Below are 20786 nucleotides of genomic sequence, written 5' to 3' on the forward strand. Positions count from 1 at the left end.
CCAGAACAGTGTAAATCAGATTCATATCTCTGAATTTTTGATAAATTTGGGAATTTATGATTACCTAGATTTACTTATATGTCTATTATGATATATAAGCTACCTTCCTTACTTATTTTTGAAAACATGTTTATTTATTTACAGTGCTGGGGAATGAGACCAGGCAAATACAATGGCCCCAATCTATAGCTCCAACCTTTACTGTTTATTTGGGGACAGTTCTCACTAGATTGCCCAGGATAGCCTTAAATTTGGGATTCTACTGCTTCAGCCTACAAAGTAGCTCGGATTACAGACATACTCTGTGAGTCTTAGGAGCTTGTGGTTCTTCATTTTTTATGCTGAAGTTGTTATTTAGTTACTCATGAGAAATAAGGATTCAGTATGGTTCCTAGGCTATGAAATCCTGGCTTTAGCTTGTCCTCTGTACAAGCTTATTAGCATATTATGTAGGTGTGAGGTAAGATGGGGGTTAATCTCATGTTGTATTATATTAATACTTGCATTAATGCACACATTTAAATATTTCTCTACTCCGTACATTTCTTCACGTCTTTTTAATGTAGCTAATAAATATAATTGCAAAGGACTTTTAAAATTGCTACACATACACTAAAGAATAACAGCGATTTTTAAACAGTACAGAGTGTAATTAATTTTTATAGAAACAGTATGTACCTGCCAAATGGGTACTTTGAAAAATGAAACCCTTTTTGACTGTGTGAAACGGCTTAGAAATGTGATTCTCCGCCACTCTCTTTTCCTTATAGCCAGAAAATGGTGATATGGAAATTAATTATGACTGTGTACCCAAGACTGGTTCTTCCCTTTTTTAAAAAAATCACACTTTAGAAGCAATGCTTCCTTTGGGCCAAGAACAATCCCATTTGTATGTCCTGGACTGAAGCTAGAAAGAGGATTTGAATGGCTCTTTGAATAAGTTTCCACTAGTTCCCAAAGGTGGTAACTTCAGGATCTGCTTCCGTGTTACCACTGGGTCAGGAAGGGGAGAGATAGCTTTCTCAGGTTCTCTTGCTCACTTGGTATTGCAGTGTAATGAGCTTATATCGCAGGCTCCTACTCTAAATACAGAGCACTGATTTATTCTGACAACATGTCCCATTGCATATCTGTTGCAAAATGTACACAATACTTCATTGTTAGGGGCCCGTTGTGTAACAACTTCCTGGGTTTTTTAAAATCCACACACTGATGTCTGATTCCCACATCCAGTCTAATTTGTAATCTCTTTGGCTCTTGCCCTGTCTTCTTTGGTTTTGGTAATGTGTTTCTGTGGTCAAAGTGAATTTCCAAAACAAAGTCATTCATTGACTTGGTTGTGTAGGTGAGGGATCAGAAGAAAAGCCAAATGTTCTTTGTGTGTGTGTTTATGTAGTGAAGTTGCTGATTTAATGCTTTCTTCTTTTTGAGATAGATGACAGTGGTGGCTTGCAATGGGGCAAGTTGCCAGAATGTTACCTCTGACTTTACCCGCTCAGATGTGCCATCAGTTCAGATTCCAGGTAGCACACACCGTCTGCCACGGTGAGCTTTCATCTGAGTGGTGATTTCCCATTTTTACCACACTGCAGTAATACTTAGAAGGTTAGATAAAGCTCTTTTGGATGTGTCCCATGCACAGAGTTTGGTTAGAGCTTGTGTGGGGTGAGCATCATAATGTGTGTTCTAATGAGTAGTGCTGCAGTACTTTGGATGCTACTGGCCCTGGGTCTTCACTTTGCTTACTGTGAAGACAGGGTACCTAGAAGCATTTGATTGGCTGCAGATGTTGGGAAATGAGGGCACTGTGCTTGATAGGAAAAGAGATAGGAAAAGATTAAATGAGTTCAGGCATCTTATCTGGTGTCCTAAGCCTTTTGGCCCTGGAACTGTTACAGTATGAGTTATAAAATTAAGCATTCAGAGTAATTATTTTTATTACTAAAATTTAAATAAAGTTTAGGAAGGGCAGTGGATTTCACTGTTTACAGCAGCCTTCTCTTCCGCCTATGGTTCCTGCATCCTTCTTCAGACTGTGCCTTTTTCTGGCCCCGATATTAAGAATGGCTAGAAATTAGCCACAGGATATGTGCAAGCAATGAGACTGGATTTGTTACTTTGGCAATATTGTTATGTCAATCAAGTTTGCCATTGTATTAAAAGCCCGTTGTTCTGGCTTTTAACTAGTCAGGCTTTGTGGCAGGAAGAACAATGATTGGTTCAAATCTGCCTTACAATGATTATCATAGATTTCCAAAGCAAATCTGTTTCCGTAATCCATTACCCAAGGGATTTGATTTATTTAGTTTTCAAATGATGACATTACTGCCGCATAAATGAAATGAATGTATGTGCTCATTGGGTATCCGTCTGACCTGTTCATCAGTGAAGACTGCACCTCACTTGTGTGTGGGCGATCAGATTGCTCAGCCTCCCTTGATTAGGGATATGTGGTTCATACCTCTCATTTGGGAAGAGCTCTCATCCAGCTAGTGCCAATGACCAGCTTTGTTTTTTAAACAAAAGCCCAAAGCTGAACCTCCTCATCCTTTCCCATTAGTTTCCACCTCAGCATCATCTGGGGGTGTTCAAGTCCAGTGGACACTAGAACTTTTGCATGCAGTTCAAAGCATAAAATGCTGCCTTCAACAAGACTCCTGTAATTTTGCTTATGAAACACTTTGTCAGATGTTACTTTTTTTTTTAAATAATGCCCTGTGCTCAAATTTTCCTAGAATAAAACACCCTGCCAGGTAAAGGACTTAAGAGATCTAGGCCATGCTTACTCAATGAAATGCAGCCGAGTGGAAAGTACCCAGTCCTCCTGACTTGGAACATAAGGTCTTTTCCGATGTAGTGGTTCAAAGAGATTATATTATTTAAAGAGCTCCTGGTACATGGACATTGACTTACTAGAAGCAGATTTCTGTCTTTTGTAACACTGTGTTGGAGTTTCTTTCTGAAGGAATTCATGTCTAGGAAGAATGGTTTCAAGCCAATGCTTGAACTCAGTGCTTTTCAACCTTTGTCCTCTTGCTGAGAAGACTTGCCTGAGTCAGATCATTGAGGATTAATAAGAAGTGCATTGCTCAGCACCATGCAAGGGTTGGGTCAAGCACCCCGGCTTTGAAGAGTTACTCTTTTGCTTCATAAACCTAGAAATTTCAGGTCCCACTACAAAATGGAAGCCTAGGATCCTGTTGATTTATATGGTCACCCTACAGTTTGCCAGCCTACTGCTCTTCTGAAGATTCCTTCATTGTATCTAACAGTGTTTGGAATAACGGAATAAATTACCAGTGATTATGACCTCTAGCTGTTGTTGGAAGTTTGGTGCTATGTCATATACCCTGTACAGTTCATCACGCTACTTGAAGATCATATTACAGAGGAAAATGTCAAGTGTTGATTTTAGCCTGCTAGTAGGAATAGTGGTCAGGGAGCTCTTAACAAGACTACTTTGAGGCAAAGACTTGAGATTCTGGGCCAGATACCCACAAGGAGAACTACTTGTAACCAAATGTCTTCCAGACAGCAGGGTACATGTGGCTTTTCTGGGTGATCAGAGAGAGTGGTGTGCTTGGAAGAGGAGCCACGACCAAGGGTATAGGGCATCTAGACATGAACCCAGAACTAGTTCTGTTGGTGATAGGTAGGAGCTGTGTTTGTAGGTGGAAACAAAAGAAAGAGGGGGCAGTAGATCAGAGGAGTGTAATGGGATTTTATACTTACTGGTTTAGATACTTTATGATTTAACTTAACACAAGACATAAGCAGACAATAAGACAAAATATTTGGGGTTTCATATACTTTCTGTTTAGCTGTGTTACCTGGATTTAGGTGAACTCTCTGGAAGTCAATGTGTTTGAAAGGCTCATCTCATTCTCATTATCATCTACCAGTGTTTAGAAGATACTCACCCAAAGCCTGTGTCCTTGAAAAGAAGTCTCTGATCAGAGTTCACTTGTGTTTTTTTCCAGGTAGCCCAGCCATGACCCACAGGAATCTGACATCCTCCAGTCTCAATGACATTTCAGATAAACCAGAGAAGGACCAGGTAAGCAGAGACTTCCTTTCTTTGAGATTACGACAGACCATGTATCTAGGGGATGCTGGATTGGCTTGGAGAGAGTGGTTGTTATCACTAAAATGGACCCCCATTATGTGAGGAGGGAAGTTTGATCTTTTTCTAAGGAAACAAGCAAGCTGTGTGACTTGGGGGCATTCTCTTGTTACTTTTAGCTTTGGAGCTGTAATTGGCCAAGTCTGTACATAGTAATAACCGCTACCTTGGGTTTGTTGTAGGGAGCAAGTGGGGGTATTTTGTGAAAAAGTGTTTTGGTGTACTATGAAAGGCTGACTGAGGGGAACTGGTAATTGGCATTTTGGGGGAGGGGAGGCTCATTAAGGTAAGCTAATGTTAATGTCTCATTCATTCTCTGTGTATATTTGTGAGGGCATATCATAAGTGCCCACTTCTAACAAAGGGCAGAGAGTTTGAATCACTGCTATTTTTTCTTTTGAAAAGAATATGGTATAAACTGAGTTATTTTCCTAGTTGGCTCTGTGTCTACAGAGAGATTATATATCAAAGCCATAAAATATTTATACTTCCTGATGAAAAAAAAATCTAAGACTTCAAAGAAATGAAAGTTCCATGTTTTAAAGACAATGAAGGGGGCATTTGGTAATGTGTTCTCTTTGCACACATGGTGATGACCTGAGTTCTGTCCCCAGCACCCAAATTAGAAACAAAGCAGCCAAGTGCTGCTAAGCACATTTGTACTCCTAGTTCTGGGGAGGTAGAGACAGGAGGATCCCTGGGATTTTTTGGTCAGTCAGTCCAGTAAGATCAGTGAGCTCCAGGCTCAGCGAGAGGCACTGTCTCAAAATAAAATACTGAGTGAATGATGTAAACATCCAGTATCTTTGATCCTCTACACATGTGCACACACACACATGCACACACAAATACATACATGCATATTTACACATATATACATACACACACATAGACATATATACATATACATATGCATACACACATATACACATCTATTCATATGTACACATGCATATACACACATTCTTCCCTCATACAATGTAAAAATATACAAATGTTGTAGACAGACACACTCATACACACATACTTCCCCCATACATTGCATATATTCTGAACACACACGCATGGAATGAGTTACAGGATAAATAGTAGGGGACATAGTTGAGAAAATAGGGTTTTGATACTTGTTTCAAAACTAGGTATGCAACAGGCCCAGCTTTCCCTGTTAAATGGAAAAATAGAATATGTCAGAAAACCAGGCATCTGGATTTTGCTCTTATATGCTCCTCTTGTTTCCTTTAATATAAGACAGAACACAATCCCAGTTGACTTCATACTTAGAACAGGAATGCTATCATTCAAATGGCCTTATTCTTTATCTCTGTCTCTTTAAGTAGCGTAACTTTGGCATTTTTTTTCATACTTTGCTATTTTTTTTTTTTACAAACACAGTATTTATGACAGTGTTCTTCCTAAACTGGCAGACCTTGTAGTAATGGCAGAGTTTTATAGACCTTGGTGAATTCTCAAAAGTACAGAAAAGGTGAAATTACTCTCTTACGTACAAAATGGCTCTTGGAGTCTTTCAACCTTCTCATCCACTCTTCCTTAAAAGACCTTCATTTGCCCAGATCAGATCTCTAGAAGAACCTTTGCAGCTAATCTCGTGTCCCCATTTTCTGTCAGTCTCTGTACCATTGTCCTCCTTTCTCCCCATGGATTAGAAGTACAATAGGATCTGAAAAAAAGTACTGACAAAAATGTATAATTTTAAGCAAAAAATGTTTAAAATCTGTACATTTATCTTTGTTTTGTAAAATAAAGTTGTTTAAAAAAAAGAAGAAGTACAATAGGTTTCTAGCAAGTAGAGTTTGACATTTCCTTGAGATCTTGTGTCTTCTTTGTGTTTATCTGCTGGTGTTTCTGGGAGAGGCCTTTTCATCAGGACTATGACCCCCTCCTCATGATCTTGATAGTCACTTTTGACTCCTTGGGCTTCTCTTTACAAATCCCGTCCTGGTTCTTCTGCCTTCTTCTGATGCTTCTGACATAGTCAGAGAGCAGGGCATTTGCTTGTGAATGTGTTGATAAGTACACACTGGTGGCGGAACTCGGACCCTTAGAATTTTCTTCACAGCTGCTGAGCTCATTGCGGCTGTGCTCCACTCTTCCTGACCAGTGATAGTTATTCCCGCCCTCTGACAGGGAAATGGAACTTGGCTAAGGCAACAGCAGTTAGGGTTAGGTATATGTGGTTGATACGTTTTTGAATAACTCTTCTTTTATAGGGGACAACCATCTTGAGCCAGAAAGTTGTGAACAGGCAGCTGGTGAATGTTGGCTGAGAGAAATTTCTTACTTTGTTGGGTCTCTTCAAATCTGGGCATATGTTGAGGAAGCTTCATAGTTCCTCAACAAGTACATCGAATTTCGCTTAAAGAATCAGAATACATCGGAGTATCACAGGCTTTGGTGGTTGATTTTTGTATAAAATGTGTGTAGATTGGGTTCTTGAAATCAACCTTCTCTGCCTCCCAGAAGCTTCTCCGAGTGGCTGAGGTTGATGTTAAGGTGATGACCAAAGACTGTGATCAGGGGTTTTACTCATTCTGTTTTCAAAGCTAGCAAATGCACGTTAATGGGGACATCTTGAGAGACATTATACACTCAAACATAGCGCTCACCCAGCTCGTTAATCAAGTGAGGTCCTTCTCCTGAAAGCACTTCTGGTTCCTGCTCCCTTCCAAAGGCTGGAGGAGGAGCTTACAGTGGCCCCCAGTCTTGTCTTCTCTCAGACACGGAGGAGGGCTGATGGGGTAAACTCTATCTAATGCTTCCCATACAAAAGCACTTGAAGCCTTTTAAGGCAAAAGAAAACTAGACTTTCAAGTAGATGAAGCTATGGTAACCCCAGGTTTTATTTCTGTAACCCGTTTTAATAGCATAAGCCTAGTTTTTTCTTCTTCTTTCTTTTCTTCCTTTTTTAACCTATTTTTTCCCCTCTGGCTGGGTGGGGAAAACAGGTTGCCAGGCTGGATTCTGTTTTGAAAAAGCTTTTATAATTAATTAGCCAATGTCCTGGGAGTGAGTTTGGCAGTGAAGTCAAACTTGTCCTGTGTGCTTTTCCAAGCCGGCCTCCCAGACTTCTATCCAACCGCTGCTGAACTTTCAGATTGAAAGATGGTTCTGACTGGATACAACCTGAACGCTTGTGACCTGGCCTCAATGGCTTCCTCCAGCAATAGAACTTCCTACGCCACAAAAGATGGGCTTTGTGTCCAGAGTACCGGAGAGGAACAGAGGGGCTATGTATGACAGCTACGGGCGTGACACAGTCTGAGGGCATATTTTAAATGTGATTCTGTTTGGGGGAAACAGAATAAACAAGTCTGTGGACTGCACTTTTTCTTCCTCGCTCTGCCAAACCCATGCACTTACAATTTCAGTAGTGGCTGCCCGTTTGAAAAATAGCTCAAACCAGTTAAGAGCAGCAGAAAGGCAGAGAGTCCAATGGAGCAGAGTTCCAGTGTCCCAGCTGCATCCTTGCTTGGATGTGATTTTATTAAGCAGAAAAACACCTGTGAGGAACACATTAACAAATACATCTGGAATGCATAGACTTGTGCATCTATGTTAATAATCTGGTTTTCTTTTCTTTCTTTCATTTTTTTAAGTTGTTGCTCTAGAATGTTCTTTTGTAGCAGCCAACTAATTTTCCCAGTTTTCTTTGCTTGGTCTTCTGTGTTCCTTTGTCTCTTCTCTGAATCTTTGAAAAATGAAGCTGCATGAGAGACACAGGTCAGGCACAGGGCTTAGATATCTGTTTCCATGATGAAGAGGGAAGACAGACAGGAGGTTGCCTTCTCCTTCCTAGCACCAGGATCACATCTAGGGTTTGGTACCTAAGACACAAGTCTGCAAGCACTGAGCTCCGTCGGCAGAGCCAATATGCCTATCCTTATCACATCTCAGAAATGCTTCTACAGCTTTATAGGGCTCGACGGTACAGGCTGTGAACAGTGCAGTAGTTCTCACCCCTGCAGACTCAATTTAGGGGGAAAGTGCATCCTAAAGATCCACAGTGCATGTGGTAGAGATTGAGGCCCTTTGCAGAGCCTAAGGAAGACATGTAAGGGTCATGTGACCTTGTAGCATCTTATCTGGTTACCTCATCATTTACCAGAATTATCAGGCAATGTATTACATAGATCTCCTGGAGGAATTTGATCTGGGATTAGTGTTTCAAACGTATAGCAGGATTATTTTGATCACTGTCTACTGTCTATTATCTTTAAGTATACTTGGAAGCATTGATTTTTATTTTTTAAAATGGTGTTGGTCATTTGTAGAAATATGTGTGCATTTAAATATTTTGTCTGGAAGTAGGATGAACCGTTAAGTGAGGTGTGATTCTGATTGCTGTCATGACAACTTTACAATGGAATGTAAAATGGCAGAGTCTATGATTAGACTCTTTGTATTCTGCACTAGCAATGCAGTATGGACTGGATGAGCTTAGCCGTGGGCTGTTTCCATGGGGACAGTCCTTAGATGTTCCCAGTCACTACAGATCATGAGCTTCCTCTTGGTTCCTTCAGCTATCTGTTTTTGGTTTTATTTTCCAATGCATTTTAGTTAAAATAGAATTGTATAATTTTTCCCTTCTCTTTCCTCTCTCCAGCCCCTCCCAGGACTCACTCCCAACTCTCAGATAGCCCATTTTTCTTTGTTATTGGTTTACACACACACACACACACACACACACACACACACACACTTATAAAAATGCAATCATCTAATGAGTCCATCTTTATTATTTGCAGATATATGGTTTCAGGGCTGATCACTGTATTATAGAACCAACAAGGGGGCTCATCTCTGGGAGAGCCTAATCTTCCTCTCCCAGCAGTCATTAGTTAGCTGTTGTCCTCTGTGCAGGGGTGGGCCCTGGACCCTGTGAGACCCCTCCCCTTCTGTGCAAGCATGTGTATTGATGTTGCCGTCTTTTCTGGCCTTTTCTAAGCCATTTCTTAAGTGACTGTTTCACACCAGATGTCCTGGAATTTTGACTCTTAGAATGTTTCCACTCCTCCTTCTGCAATATTTCCTGAGCCATCGATGCATGAGCTGTGACATAGACATTTCTATTGGGGCTGGGCTTGCCTCTCTGTTTTCAGTTGTCATTTTCTGTGATGGTCTCTGTTTGATATAAGAAGATTCTTAGATGCAGGACAGTAGCTAAACTCACCTATGGGTGTAAGAATACAACAAACAGTAGCTACACTCACCTCTGGGTATAAAGATACAATACAGACTGTTGTATGGAATTGTGCTGCTCTGGAAAAGGGGCAGCGGTGGGTTCTTTTCTGTGGTACATGACCTCACTAGCTCAGCCCAGGAAGTTGGCTAAGTTTCTAGGACTAGGCATGACTGCTCTCTTTTGGGGGTCAGGATGGGGGTGGTGAGAGGTGAATAATAGTAAGATACAAGTGATACAAAGTGAGAAATGAAAAAATGGGGAGGGTGTGGGAAGGGATGAGGGTGAAGGAGGGATGAGGGACAGATAATACTAAGGTTGTTGGATAAAGAAAGCCTCAAGGAATCATACTATTTTATATTTACCCAAAGTTATAGACTGTGTGTGTGTGTGTGTGTGTGTGTGTGTGTGTCTGTGTGTGTCTGTGTGTGTGTGATAAAGGGATTATGCCACTTCCGGTGATAATCTCTCCCTAATAAAAATATACTAACAATGCCTACAGTACCAGGCACAAGAACCTTTTGGATAGTTTGTTAGGATGGTTCAAGTGAAGTGACTGCCAAAATAATATGGTCTATTGATAGAGTGCTTTTGCCTCTCAGAGGTAGAAGGTAAGTTCCTTGGATTAGTTAGGGTTCTCTAGAGGAGCAGGACTGATAGAATGAATACATGGATGTATGTGCGCATGTGTGTGGTTATTTATTAGAGTGGTGTGCAGGATGCAGCCCAGCTGGCTCAACAATCGCAATCTCTCGATAGAAAGGCTAAGAATCCTGTACACGTTTTGGGAATGAGGATTGTCCTCTGGGCTGGTCTTCGGCGTGAGCTGAAATCCAGAGGAAGTACATGCTCACAGCAGCGAAGGAGTGCCTCAGCAGGATGGTACACAAACTTGCTTATGAGAGTGAGGGCAAGCAGGGGAAAAGCCAAACTTCCTGCTTTCTTGTCTTTGTCTGTAGGCTGGCACCAGAAGGCCCAGACAAGAATGCTTTCTCACTTCCAATCATCTAGATTTAAAGTGGGTCTTCTCCCTAAAGGGTACCATAAAGAAAATCCTTCTCAGAGGACCTAGACATTTAGGTTTTAATGGATTCTGGATGTAGCCACACCCCTAAAGATACCAAACACTTAAGACACAGGACTTGGATGCTTTTGAGATCTAACTGGGAAGTTTCCTTTCCTGTGATGTAGCTTCCATGGTACCAGAAAATCCTATGTGGGCTGCAATGGGATGGGATCAGTTAAATAGTCCCAACCAGCTACAGCACTTATGTACCATAGCTGTGTGCGACTGGGCAAGATATGCATGCATGGGCAATTCGAGACACTCACGTATGGGTGGGCACCAACCACTGTCTAATCAGCTGCGTGTTTTTGATGGGAATGGGGGTGGCCATGTAATGCTTATCATTAGGCTCTTTCAAACCTCCCTGATAGCATCAGCCTCCCCTGAGATGTTTAACAGTGCTGACCTGACGCCTGTCATCCTCCTCTTTTCCTAGGACTTGGACTTACGGTAGCTTCCTTTCTTCCTTCTGCCTTTTCTTCCATGTTTCAAACTCTTCAGCCACCAGTGGCTGTTAGAGAGTTGAATTTATTCACGTATGCAAAAATAGTCACTCATGCCCTTGACCTGTAGATTCCAGGAGTGAGTGAAACTCTTATAACTTCTGAATCACAGAGCTTCCAAATTTGGGGTTAGAGTTAGATAACAAGTACCAAAAACCAAGTAAATAAACAAATAGTTTCATTTCCCACCACAGTGAACCTTGTCCTGACAACAAAACCAGGGATTATCAGGAGGTAGGGAAGCAGAGCTGGACTGGGTCCTCAGTGGATTGGATCAAGGGAACTCCTCCATTCCCCTTGGGCTGAGAAAAAAAAAAGCAATTGTAGAGGCCTGAGGCAGGAATGAGTATATTTTATGTGAAAACAGAAAAAAATAAATTCAGTGAGTGGCTGATAAGGTGCAGGTGTGCAGTGGTAAAGGCTGTCGGAAACCCATCACGGGGACCTTTGTATTTTATTATAAATGCAGCGAAACTCTATTTTTGGCTCTTTACCTGGAGAGTAGCATGTTCTGATTTGCGTTTGAAAGCGCTCACTGTGGATACTGCGGTAGGATGGAGGCATTTGCCAGTGTTCCGATCACCTGGTGCTGTTACTATATAAAGCACTAAGCCAGCGCCTCTGTGTATGAAATTGAGTGCCCAATAACCCAACAAGGCCAATGTCTTAACATATTAACGTAAATGTGAGGCCTTGGTATCAAAGGACGTCCTTCTGTGGCTCAGAGGAGCTGTGGGAAATAGATTTCCTCATTTAAAGTGTTTCCTATGAACTTCTAAGCAATTATTCCACACTCATAAAGAAATATTCCAATGCGCTGTAAGTGGGCATAGGCTACTGAGAGCCTTTGGGTGACTGTAGTCTTGTTGGCAATCTTCTGCATGTCCCTGTGACTGAAATCAGCCATGCCACCCGAGTAATGGCACATGACCAACGTGACCCATGTTGTCTATACCTGGAGGCTTTGCTGAGGGCCAGACAAGCAGCAGAGTCATTGTGTTTGGAAAGCATCACAGGACTGAGCAGGAAAATAGGATCATTTCCAGTGCTTCTCTGGTACAGCCTTTCATTTTTTTTGTTCTCTGTCTGTCAGTCTGTCTGTCTGCCTGCCCCCCTCCCTGTCTCTGTCTCTCTCTCTGTCTGTGTGTCTGTCTGTCTCTCTGTGTGTGTCTGTGTGCACATGTGCAGATGTGCACATGCAGATGTGCAGTACAATGTTGACTTTGACTGTCATTCTCAGTTGCTCTCCATCTTCCTTTCTGAGGCCTGGTTTCTCACTGAGCCTAGAGTTCGTTGGCTTGTCTAGACTCTGTGATGAGTGAGCTGTAGGTATCCATAACTCTTCTTCCCTAGTGCTGGCGTTACTGATACATTGCCACACACAGCTTTTATGTGGCTGCTAGGGATCCAAATTCAAGTCCTCATGGTTATGTAGATGGGCACTTCACTGATAGGCTGTCTTGTCAGCACCTCCTGTCACAGTCTGGTCTGACCTTGAACTCTGAATGCCCGGTGTGTTACATCCCTGCATTATACATTTAATAAAAGAGTATGCATGTGTGGCATGTCTTAAGTAATACACTGGCATTAGATATTTCCTTTTTCTTTTATTCTTTTTATTTTGCATTATTCTCCCTCTCATGATGTTCCCATCCCATGGTTGTCCTTACACTATGTTTCAAAGAGTAGTGCAATGTCATTACCTGTGATCTTTTATGTATTTTCTCATGTCTCGTGTTACCCATGTCTAACTAAGTCCTCATCAAGCAAGACTTAGAAGTGAAAAATTGCTACAGAGCCAAGAGCAATACAACAATTTTTCTAAGGTCATGGTAATAAACTTTGTAATAGTTATTCTATATATTGTATATATATATATATATATATATATATATATATGCAATCACTCTTTACTGTTGGAACCCTATTGTCAATTAATCTTTTAAACCTCACTGTTCCTCAATTAAAAATATACAAATAATTGTAAAATTTAAGCAGTGCAGAAGTGAACAATCTATTTTAGCTCTTGAAAGTAACAGCTGTTAGCCACTGGACTTAATGTCCCGTGCTTTCTGGTTATATGGATACTTCTGCAGTTACACAAATAAATAGAAGCTCAGTGAGAACTACTGTATTTTTTTGAAGTTTGTATGGTACACATGAATCAATTTTTAATCAAGCTGTCAATTAATTGAAGCCAAGTTGTTATTTCATTACAAATATAAGTGTGCCTATAAGAAATGGCTTTACTCATTTTCTTCATGGGTCTCTATAAAAACATTTTTCTCAGTGCATCTACTGGGTCATCATTTATTGACAATCCAATTAACTTCCCAAAGGAGATACCAATTGTGTTCTCAATTATTAAAACCTGTTTATAAGCCTCTTCCACTACTAATGAACTGTTTGCCAGTCAGACCTGAGTCTATCCTTTACCCAACAGCTTAGGGACCAGGTGAAATAGAGACTCTCAGTGCTCCCACATTTGCCTCTTAGTTTTCTTTAGAATTTTAAACGTAGATATTAAGACTGAGTTTATGCTACTAGTTTGATTGTATGCCCACTTTGGCTCATTACCTCTGTCCCAAAACGTGTATATCAAAAGCCCAGTGGCTGTAGCCTTGGCCACTCTTGTTCTATTGCCTTGGCTGAAGGCAATGCTGTTCTCAGCACTGAGACAGCTGTAGAAGCTCTTCCCTTGGCAGTCAAGAGATGGCTTCTTCTCAGGAGTCCCTCTTGGAGGTCTGCAGCTGGAAGGTTTTCTTTTGCTGTGCCTTGCTTTTTTCTTATCCACCCCCAGCCCCAGCCGCCACCCCCCCACCCCCCACCTTGGGAGAATTTTAAAGAAACCAGTGTTGAGACTCTTAGCTTGGTATGGGGATATGCTGTATCAGGTGCCTTAATGGGCAAGCTAGTGGATGAGTAGGCTCCCCTTAAATGATGGCACCTTTGCAGGTGATGTCGCTCCTCTCAACAGGGAATCTCTACAGGCAGAAGTATGATGAGGTCGTGGCATCCAAGGGAATTGTTCTCTCTTTTTTAGGGGGATGGGAGGGTTGAGAGCTTCTTACTGTTTCCACGTCACTTGCTTAGAGGTCAGCTGATTTATTTGCCACATCACAGGATCTTGTTAGTCCCCCCACAGGGCTTCCAGACCTTTCCATGTGTTACCATCAAAACTATGATTTTACTCAAAGAACTAAAGTGAAAGCCATGCTTGCCTTTCTTTAGCCACCATATGAAAAGTCCAGCAGTAATTTCTTTGATAATTTGAGAGCCAGTGGAGCATACCACGTAGACATTCTTGCCTTGTTCTGTGTTGGTGTTCTGTGCACATATACTAATTTTTAAGAAATCAATTAATGTGAGTACACAGTTGCTCTCTTCAGATACACTAGAAGAGAGAATTGCATCTCATTACAGGTGCTGGGATTTGAACTTGGGGCCCCTGGAAGAACAGTCAGTGCTCTTAACCACTGAGCCATTTCTCCAGCTTGACCATTTAGTGGCTTAATTTGATTGTGTTGAGATAACTGTCCCATTCCTAAGATTGCTGATTGGGTTTGTTCCTTTGAAAGGAATCATTTACAATTTTCAGAGATAGGGCCCTTCCTTACATGGATGCTTTGGGATCGTGATTATCAACCTTATTTACATCTAACAATAGATCAACAGTCCCAAAGTTAAATTTATTTAACAACAGAGCTGCACTCTGGTCTTGTAATATGTAATGAACTCTGCCTGTAAGGATTAGGGTTGCTTTTAGAATTTAAACCACAGTGAAGTGGACAGGTGTCCAACTGATGATCACTTCTGGACTTCGAGATGCACATCGTGCTGAATGAACTAATTACTGAATGAGTATTCTTAAAAATTCAAGAAATTCTTAAGCATCTGATGGTGTCTAGTGGACAAACCTGCTGCCATAGTGTTTAAAAGATGCCACTCTGTATGTCTTGACTAAAGGCTTTTATATATGTATTTTCATGAGTGTGTGTGTGTGTGTGTGTGTGTCTACATGGCAGTGGAGGTGTGTGTGCATATGTACTCCCTCATGTGTGCACATGTGGAAGCCAAAGTTTGACAGAGGATGTCTTCCTTTATTGCTCTCCAGATTTGTCTTGTAGACAGGGTCTCGGACTAAACTTGGTGTTTGCCATTTTAGCTATCTTGGCTGGCCAGCGAGCCCTTGGTGTCTGCCTATGTCCATTCCCTCACACTGGGGTTCTAGTCTCAAGATCTCATGCTTGTACAACCAGCACTTTTCCCACTAAGAAGTCTTGCCAACCCCACAGAAAGATGATTTTAAAATGGGATGATGTGTGGTCTCAGGCAGGGTGATCCATAGAGTTCTGGGAAAGAAAGGTACCAGAGCAGTCCAGAGAAGGCAAAGAAAGACAAAGGGTGCTTCGGGAACTCTTGGCCATTTAGAGAACATAAATAATAGAAGACAAGGATGGTAGCCAAATGAGACATTATCCTCAGGGAAAGAGTCAGGTAGGAAGTGGAGAAACATGAGCAAGCTTGCAGCTGTTTGTTGTTTAACAATACAAGTGACTGGCTTCCTCCTCCAACAAATGAAAAACATTGTAGCTTTTACTGTTTTTGAATAGTGGTGCCAACATTTCCAATTTTTATGAAGTACATAATTCTGTTATTATATCTGTGTAGTTAGTGATCCTGACCAAATTCAGAAAATCCGATTAGATTGACAAGTTAACATGCTGTGGGCCACTGTGGACAGTTCCAGTTAGAACCCATTTGATTGATTAGTCTTCACTTGCTTTGCTGAAAAGCCTCAGGGTTCTTTGATATCTGATTTTCTGGATGCATCTTCACCATGAACAGAGTCACCTCCAGGTCGTGAAATCTGGGACACATACATACTTATAACCTTAAATTTTTTTCTGATAGTGAAAATAGCACGGTAGGTGAACTTTGACCTTAGGCTTATCTCAGGAACAGCACTGAAGACAGTAAGTCTTCTGAATTTCAATTTTCTGATTCATTGTACAGGATTGTAATTCACTTAGCACTGCCTACTTGATGGGGTGCTTGTTGGAAAGGGAGAGCATCTAATGTATCAAAGTTTGATGTATCTGAAACTGTGACACAAGTCTTGACTGTCATGATTGCTTTTATTTTTTAAGCAAGCGATTGCCTTTCAGTTTTGCTTGGGTTTGCAGTAAGATTGGCTAGTTTTATTTTATACATTATTCCTCATGTTTCAAGTTCACGTTGCTAATTTGGCCTGTAATATTTTGTGCTTTTACATTTTATACTATACTTATTTTCCCTTCTTATAAAGATATGTGTCTGATGGTCTACCATTAACTTTGTTATCACATTTACATTCATGCTGGACTCAAAAGTTTATTTTTCTCTAGCCTCTTAAGGCCTACCTTTACTTTAAAATTTTGTATTTTTGTGTGTATGAATGTTTTGCCTGCACATAAGTCTGATGCCCTGGGGCTGGAGTTAGAGATGGTTGTAAACCCACATGGGGTGTTGGGAATCAAACCCAACTTGAAGAACAAGCAATTCCCTATCTACTGAGCCATCTCTCCAGTCTGGACACCATTTACTTTGAGGTGTATCAGTAACACTTATCTTGAACCCAACCATTAAATATTCTAGCAGATGTTCCAGGTTTGAATTTATGACACTATCTGGGACCTAATTTGTGCATTATAAAATTATCATATTGTTCTTAGTGTGTCCACCTTCAGCACCATGGGGAGAATCTGAGGTCTACTGACCTGATTTCTGATAGGAACCTTTGTCAAATTTAAGTAAATGAAGGTATAATTTTTTCATAATAAAGTGTTTTTTTTGGTTTTTGTTATTTATGGTGTTTGAGACAGTGTATTAGTCAGGATTCTCTAGAGTCACAGAACTTATGGTCGTGTCTATATAGTAAGGTATTTGTTGGTGACTTATAGTCTGTTGTCCAACTTCCCAAAATTATTTCCTAGATTAAAGGTGTGCACCACCCCTCCTGGATCTGGAACTTTCTTCCAGATGACCTTGAGCTCAGAGATCTCCTTCCTTTCGTGTCCTAAGATCCTCTGTGCCTCAGGATCAGGATCAAAGATGAGCCTCCCAATTCTGGACTGTGGTTCATTTCAGATATAATCAGGTTGACAACCAGAAATAGCCACTAGAGACAGAGTTTCTCTGTGTAGCCTTGGCTGTCCTGGAACTTGCTCTGTAGACCAGGTTAGCCTTGAATCTGTAGAGGATCCACCTGCTTCTGTCTCCCAAGTGCTAGGATTAAAGGTGTACACCACCACTTCCTGGCATAAAGTGGTTTCTTAATGTGTTGTTATTGTCCCTTTACTCTGGTGAAGTCTCCTTTACCCATTGGTGGTGTGTCTTAATAAGTGAGCTGGTTGCTTGAGAATAGAGGCTTGCCCATGTCACACATTCATGTAGTTTTCTAGTTTAGGACAATCATGGAAATGATACCACTTCAGAAATAGTTTACTGTTTTGTTAAAAATCTATTTACATGTTTTCTTGTTATAAAAACTAAGTGAACATTGTTAACCAGCTGAAATCATCACAGAATTGTTATTTAAAAAGGATAATATGCTTCAATGATGTACTGGAAAGACCTCTGTCAGCACACAGAGATGTTCTTTGGCAGCGATCTGGACCATACATCATTTGTGGGTGTGACATGAAATTAAGTGAAATCGGTGGTTGTGGGGGGAGAAGATCAAGGTTTGAAAGGCAGCCTTACCACCAACTCTAACTCATTACTGTCTCTGCTGGTTCTTTACTTTGTAACTCTTACGTTGCCCATTCTCTCATGGTTAGATTCCCAGGGTAACATAGCAGTAATTGTTAAATTCCAACCTAGCTGCTTATCAGGGTGACTTGTTTGAAAAACTTCCCAGCCAGAGACAAAGTGAATTCCCATTCTGTTGCTTTGTCACACGGCTCACTTCTTAAATGGAACTTAGAGCCAAGTTGTTTTTAAAACTTATTTTTAATGTCAGCGAACGTGAGAACCTAGTGGTTTCGATGCAGAGCCTATAAGAGGCTGAGCCTGAAGAAAGAGCGGGTGCCTGGGTAATCTACTGTGCTGTCGAATCATGATCTCCGAGACTCTCAGCCACCGTGTTAAGAAGGAAGAACTTGTTTGGACAAGTCAGAAGTAGCTCTCACTGTACACAGTAGTTGTGAAGCCCCCTTTCAAATGGTGAGCTTCTACAGACTGGCCCTTTTCATCAGGACACCGTGAAAACATCTGTAAGACTGTGTGGCCTGGTGCTTTTTCACTGACAGGAAGAAATGCTGCTCTCCACCCATGTGACTCTGATACTCCCCGAAGGACATCCATGATAGAACATACCAGTGGGCATTCTGAAAGACCTGGATTTATGTTGACAGTTTGAATTTCAGTGATGCTTATAACAAACACATTATGTTCCCGTTTTAAAAACTTTTCAAAAATAATGTGTCAAAGTAGTTCAACATGCAGGATTTATTAAAATAAAGTTTGGAAACAAGAACAAATAAAATAAAAGATTATTACAAAATTCTCTACTCTCCAGTTGCACCAAGGGTTGTATACTTGTGTGTGTGTGTGTGTGTGTGTGTGTGTGTGTGTAACCTATGGAATGGGCTAGCCTGACTTCATTTCAGCTCTTCCTCCATGCTCTAAGTACTACTTGTAATACTTCAGTGTGGAAAGATAGAGGAAATGATTCAAACTAATGGGGAGAAAAATCACAAGTCCTTCACTAGTTTTCTTGCTACTTAATAGAGATGTACTTGCTGTGATGGGGCAGAAGATTCTGATTCTTATCATCTCAGGGATGCTGATTCAGAGCCTGGTGTCTACTGATTGCTGAGTGAGTTTATGTAGTCCTTGTCCCTCCGAGCTTCACAAACACTGTAGATAAAAATAAAACATTGTATCTTTGTGTCCTTGTGACAATAAAAGGTGATATGGTAAAGTGTAGAAGCTTGAATACAAGGTACTTGGGCAACTCCAGTTGTAGCTCATGATCGACCTCCTGCCTTGCATGCAGGAAGACCTTGTTCCAGCCCCAGTACCAAGGGAAAAAAAGCAAAGCCAGCAGCAAGTGATTATCTTCAACTCTGCCCTCAGCTCTCTTGAAAGGGTAGGAGTGGGATTCTACCACGTAGGAAAATGCCACGTGTGAGATGAAGCAAGAGTGTATTTTTATATTTCCTGAGTGGTCCAGGAGAAAGTAGCAAAGTAGAGCATTCGTGTACTGTTTCTGTTTTAATTGGAATGGGGGACAATCTATTATAATTTGCATTAAATTTGTTGTATACATCCAGATAAGGAAGATTTATACCGGTGACGAGTTCTCTTCTTCTGCTTTCTCAACAGTAACAAGGCACTAGACAAACTATGGTGACCCATTAACTATTATATTTACATTCATATAAACCACTGTGATATTAAACTACAGCACATAGGAAGCTGAGAATGGCCTGAGGATATGTGGCAATGTGTGGAGGGCTTCTCTGTGAAGGAGATGCAAACACACTGCTTACTGCTGCTACTGCACTGTCTTTATGGCAAAGCCCAGAGTGACATCCAGAGTCCTGCATCTCCCACTCAAAGTCTTTCTCCAGTGGACATGCAAGGGTCTTATTCTTAGTGACTTATTACAGTCACAGGGAAGTCTTCCTTCTCTGACACCATGCTGCATACTTTCCTGCCCAGGTCTTGACTCATACAGTTTCCTTCAACTATAATGCTAGTCCCTACAGGCGGCTTATACTCACTGTTTCTCTGTAAATATTATCTCTTCAGGGGGAGTTCTCAGTGAGTTCCCAGTCTAAGCCAGTACATGCTGTTGTACTATCTCATTACACACACATATGCACGCACACACACACACACACACACACACACACACACACACACACAGACACTGAGAGGCAGAATTCGGGACTGGACTATGCCCTGGAACAATGTAGTGGGAGGGTCTCTTAGACTCTATTCATAGACTCAAAGCTTTAGCCCCCAAATGCAGAATAAGAAGCTCCTAGTGAACCTCCTGTACCATTTGCCTGGTTATCAGGATGATACTCAATTCCTTTGCATTGTGCTGCTATTCTCTATTATTCTAATTTGGTACATGTTCTTGGAGACCTCGGTGAAGAGTACATGAAAAAAAACCCTACTGAATACATAATAGCATGACTACTACAGATTTAATTACAGCCATACAGCTGCCCGTTTCACATGCTGTTCTGGGGCCATATGGTCGCTTGTGTATCCAAGCTCTGGAAGGACTGGCTCAATGCTTCCCAGAGGATAGTATTAAATTCTCAGAGAACTGATAGTAGTCATTGGGAAGTCAATAGTGTGATTTTTCTTCTGTTTATCCCTCACGCCCACTCCACCACCCCATATAACCACAGATGGACTTTCGATTGACAAATTCTTATTAGACTTGAGTCTTTAGGTATTAGAACATCCATTCACACACGTTTTAGGAGTTGGGGTAGACTTGTCAACTCATTTTTATTGCCACTTGGGCTTCAATGGCTGGATATACTTCTCTAGTTGAACCATTGGTGACATCTTTTAAACAGCATTTTAACAGGTTACCATTTTGGTCATTTTCTCTCCCAGTAGCATGGGAAAGGAGTGGAGGTGGAGAGTAAGCTTGTATTCAAGACATACTCAAGGACGGTATGTCTGCTCTTCTCGGGGGTTTGGAGAGCATGTCTTCAGTTCTCAGTTCACAGGAGAGCCAGGAGTGTGCTCTCCCAGGTCCCTTCTAGTTCCAGACTCCGCTGAGTGGGAGTTAGCTGAGAAAGATGCTCTTAACATGGACACATCTGGAGGACAGAGGGAGGGCTTCCAGCCCACAGTGTTCTGTGGCTCCCATTTCTCAGTGCT

The 20786-nt window shown here is 41.3% G+C and overlaps 1 protein-coding gene across 3 annotated transcripts in view; it reads left to right on the forward strand.

Moving 5' to 3' along the window:
• Nucleotides 1–20786, forward strand: part of SLC4A4 (solute carrier family 4 member 4) — a 263965-nt gene that overhangs the window by 128640 nt on the left and 114539 nt on the right. For all 3 annotated transcript variants that reach the window (XM_080926202.1, XM_080926204.1, XM_080926203.1), the window contains exon 6: nt 3981–4057. In XM_080926202.1, the coding sequence (XP_080782328.1) occupies nt 3981–4057 (77 nt within the window). The remainder of the gene's footprint in view (nt 1–3980; nt 4058–20786) is intronic.

This window comes from Micromys minutus, assembly GCF_963924665.1.
Source record: "Micromys minutus genome assembly, chromosome: 1".
Classification (NCBI taxonomy): Eukaryota; Metazoa; Chordata; class Mammalia; order Rodentia; family Muridae; genus Micromys; species Micromys minutus.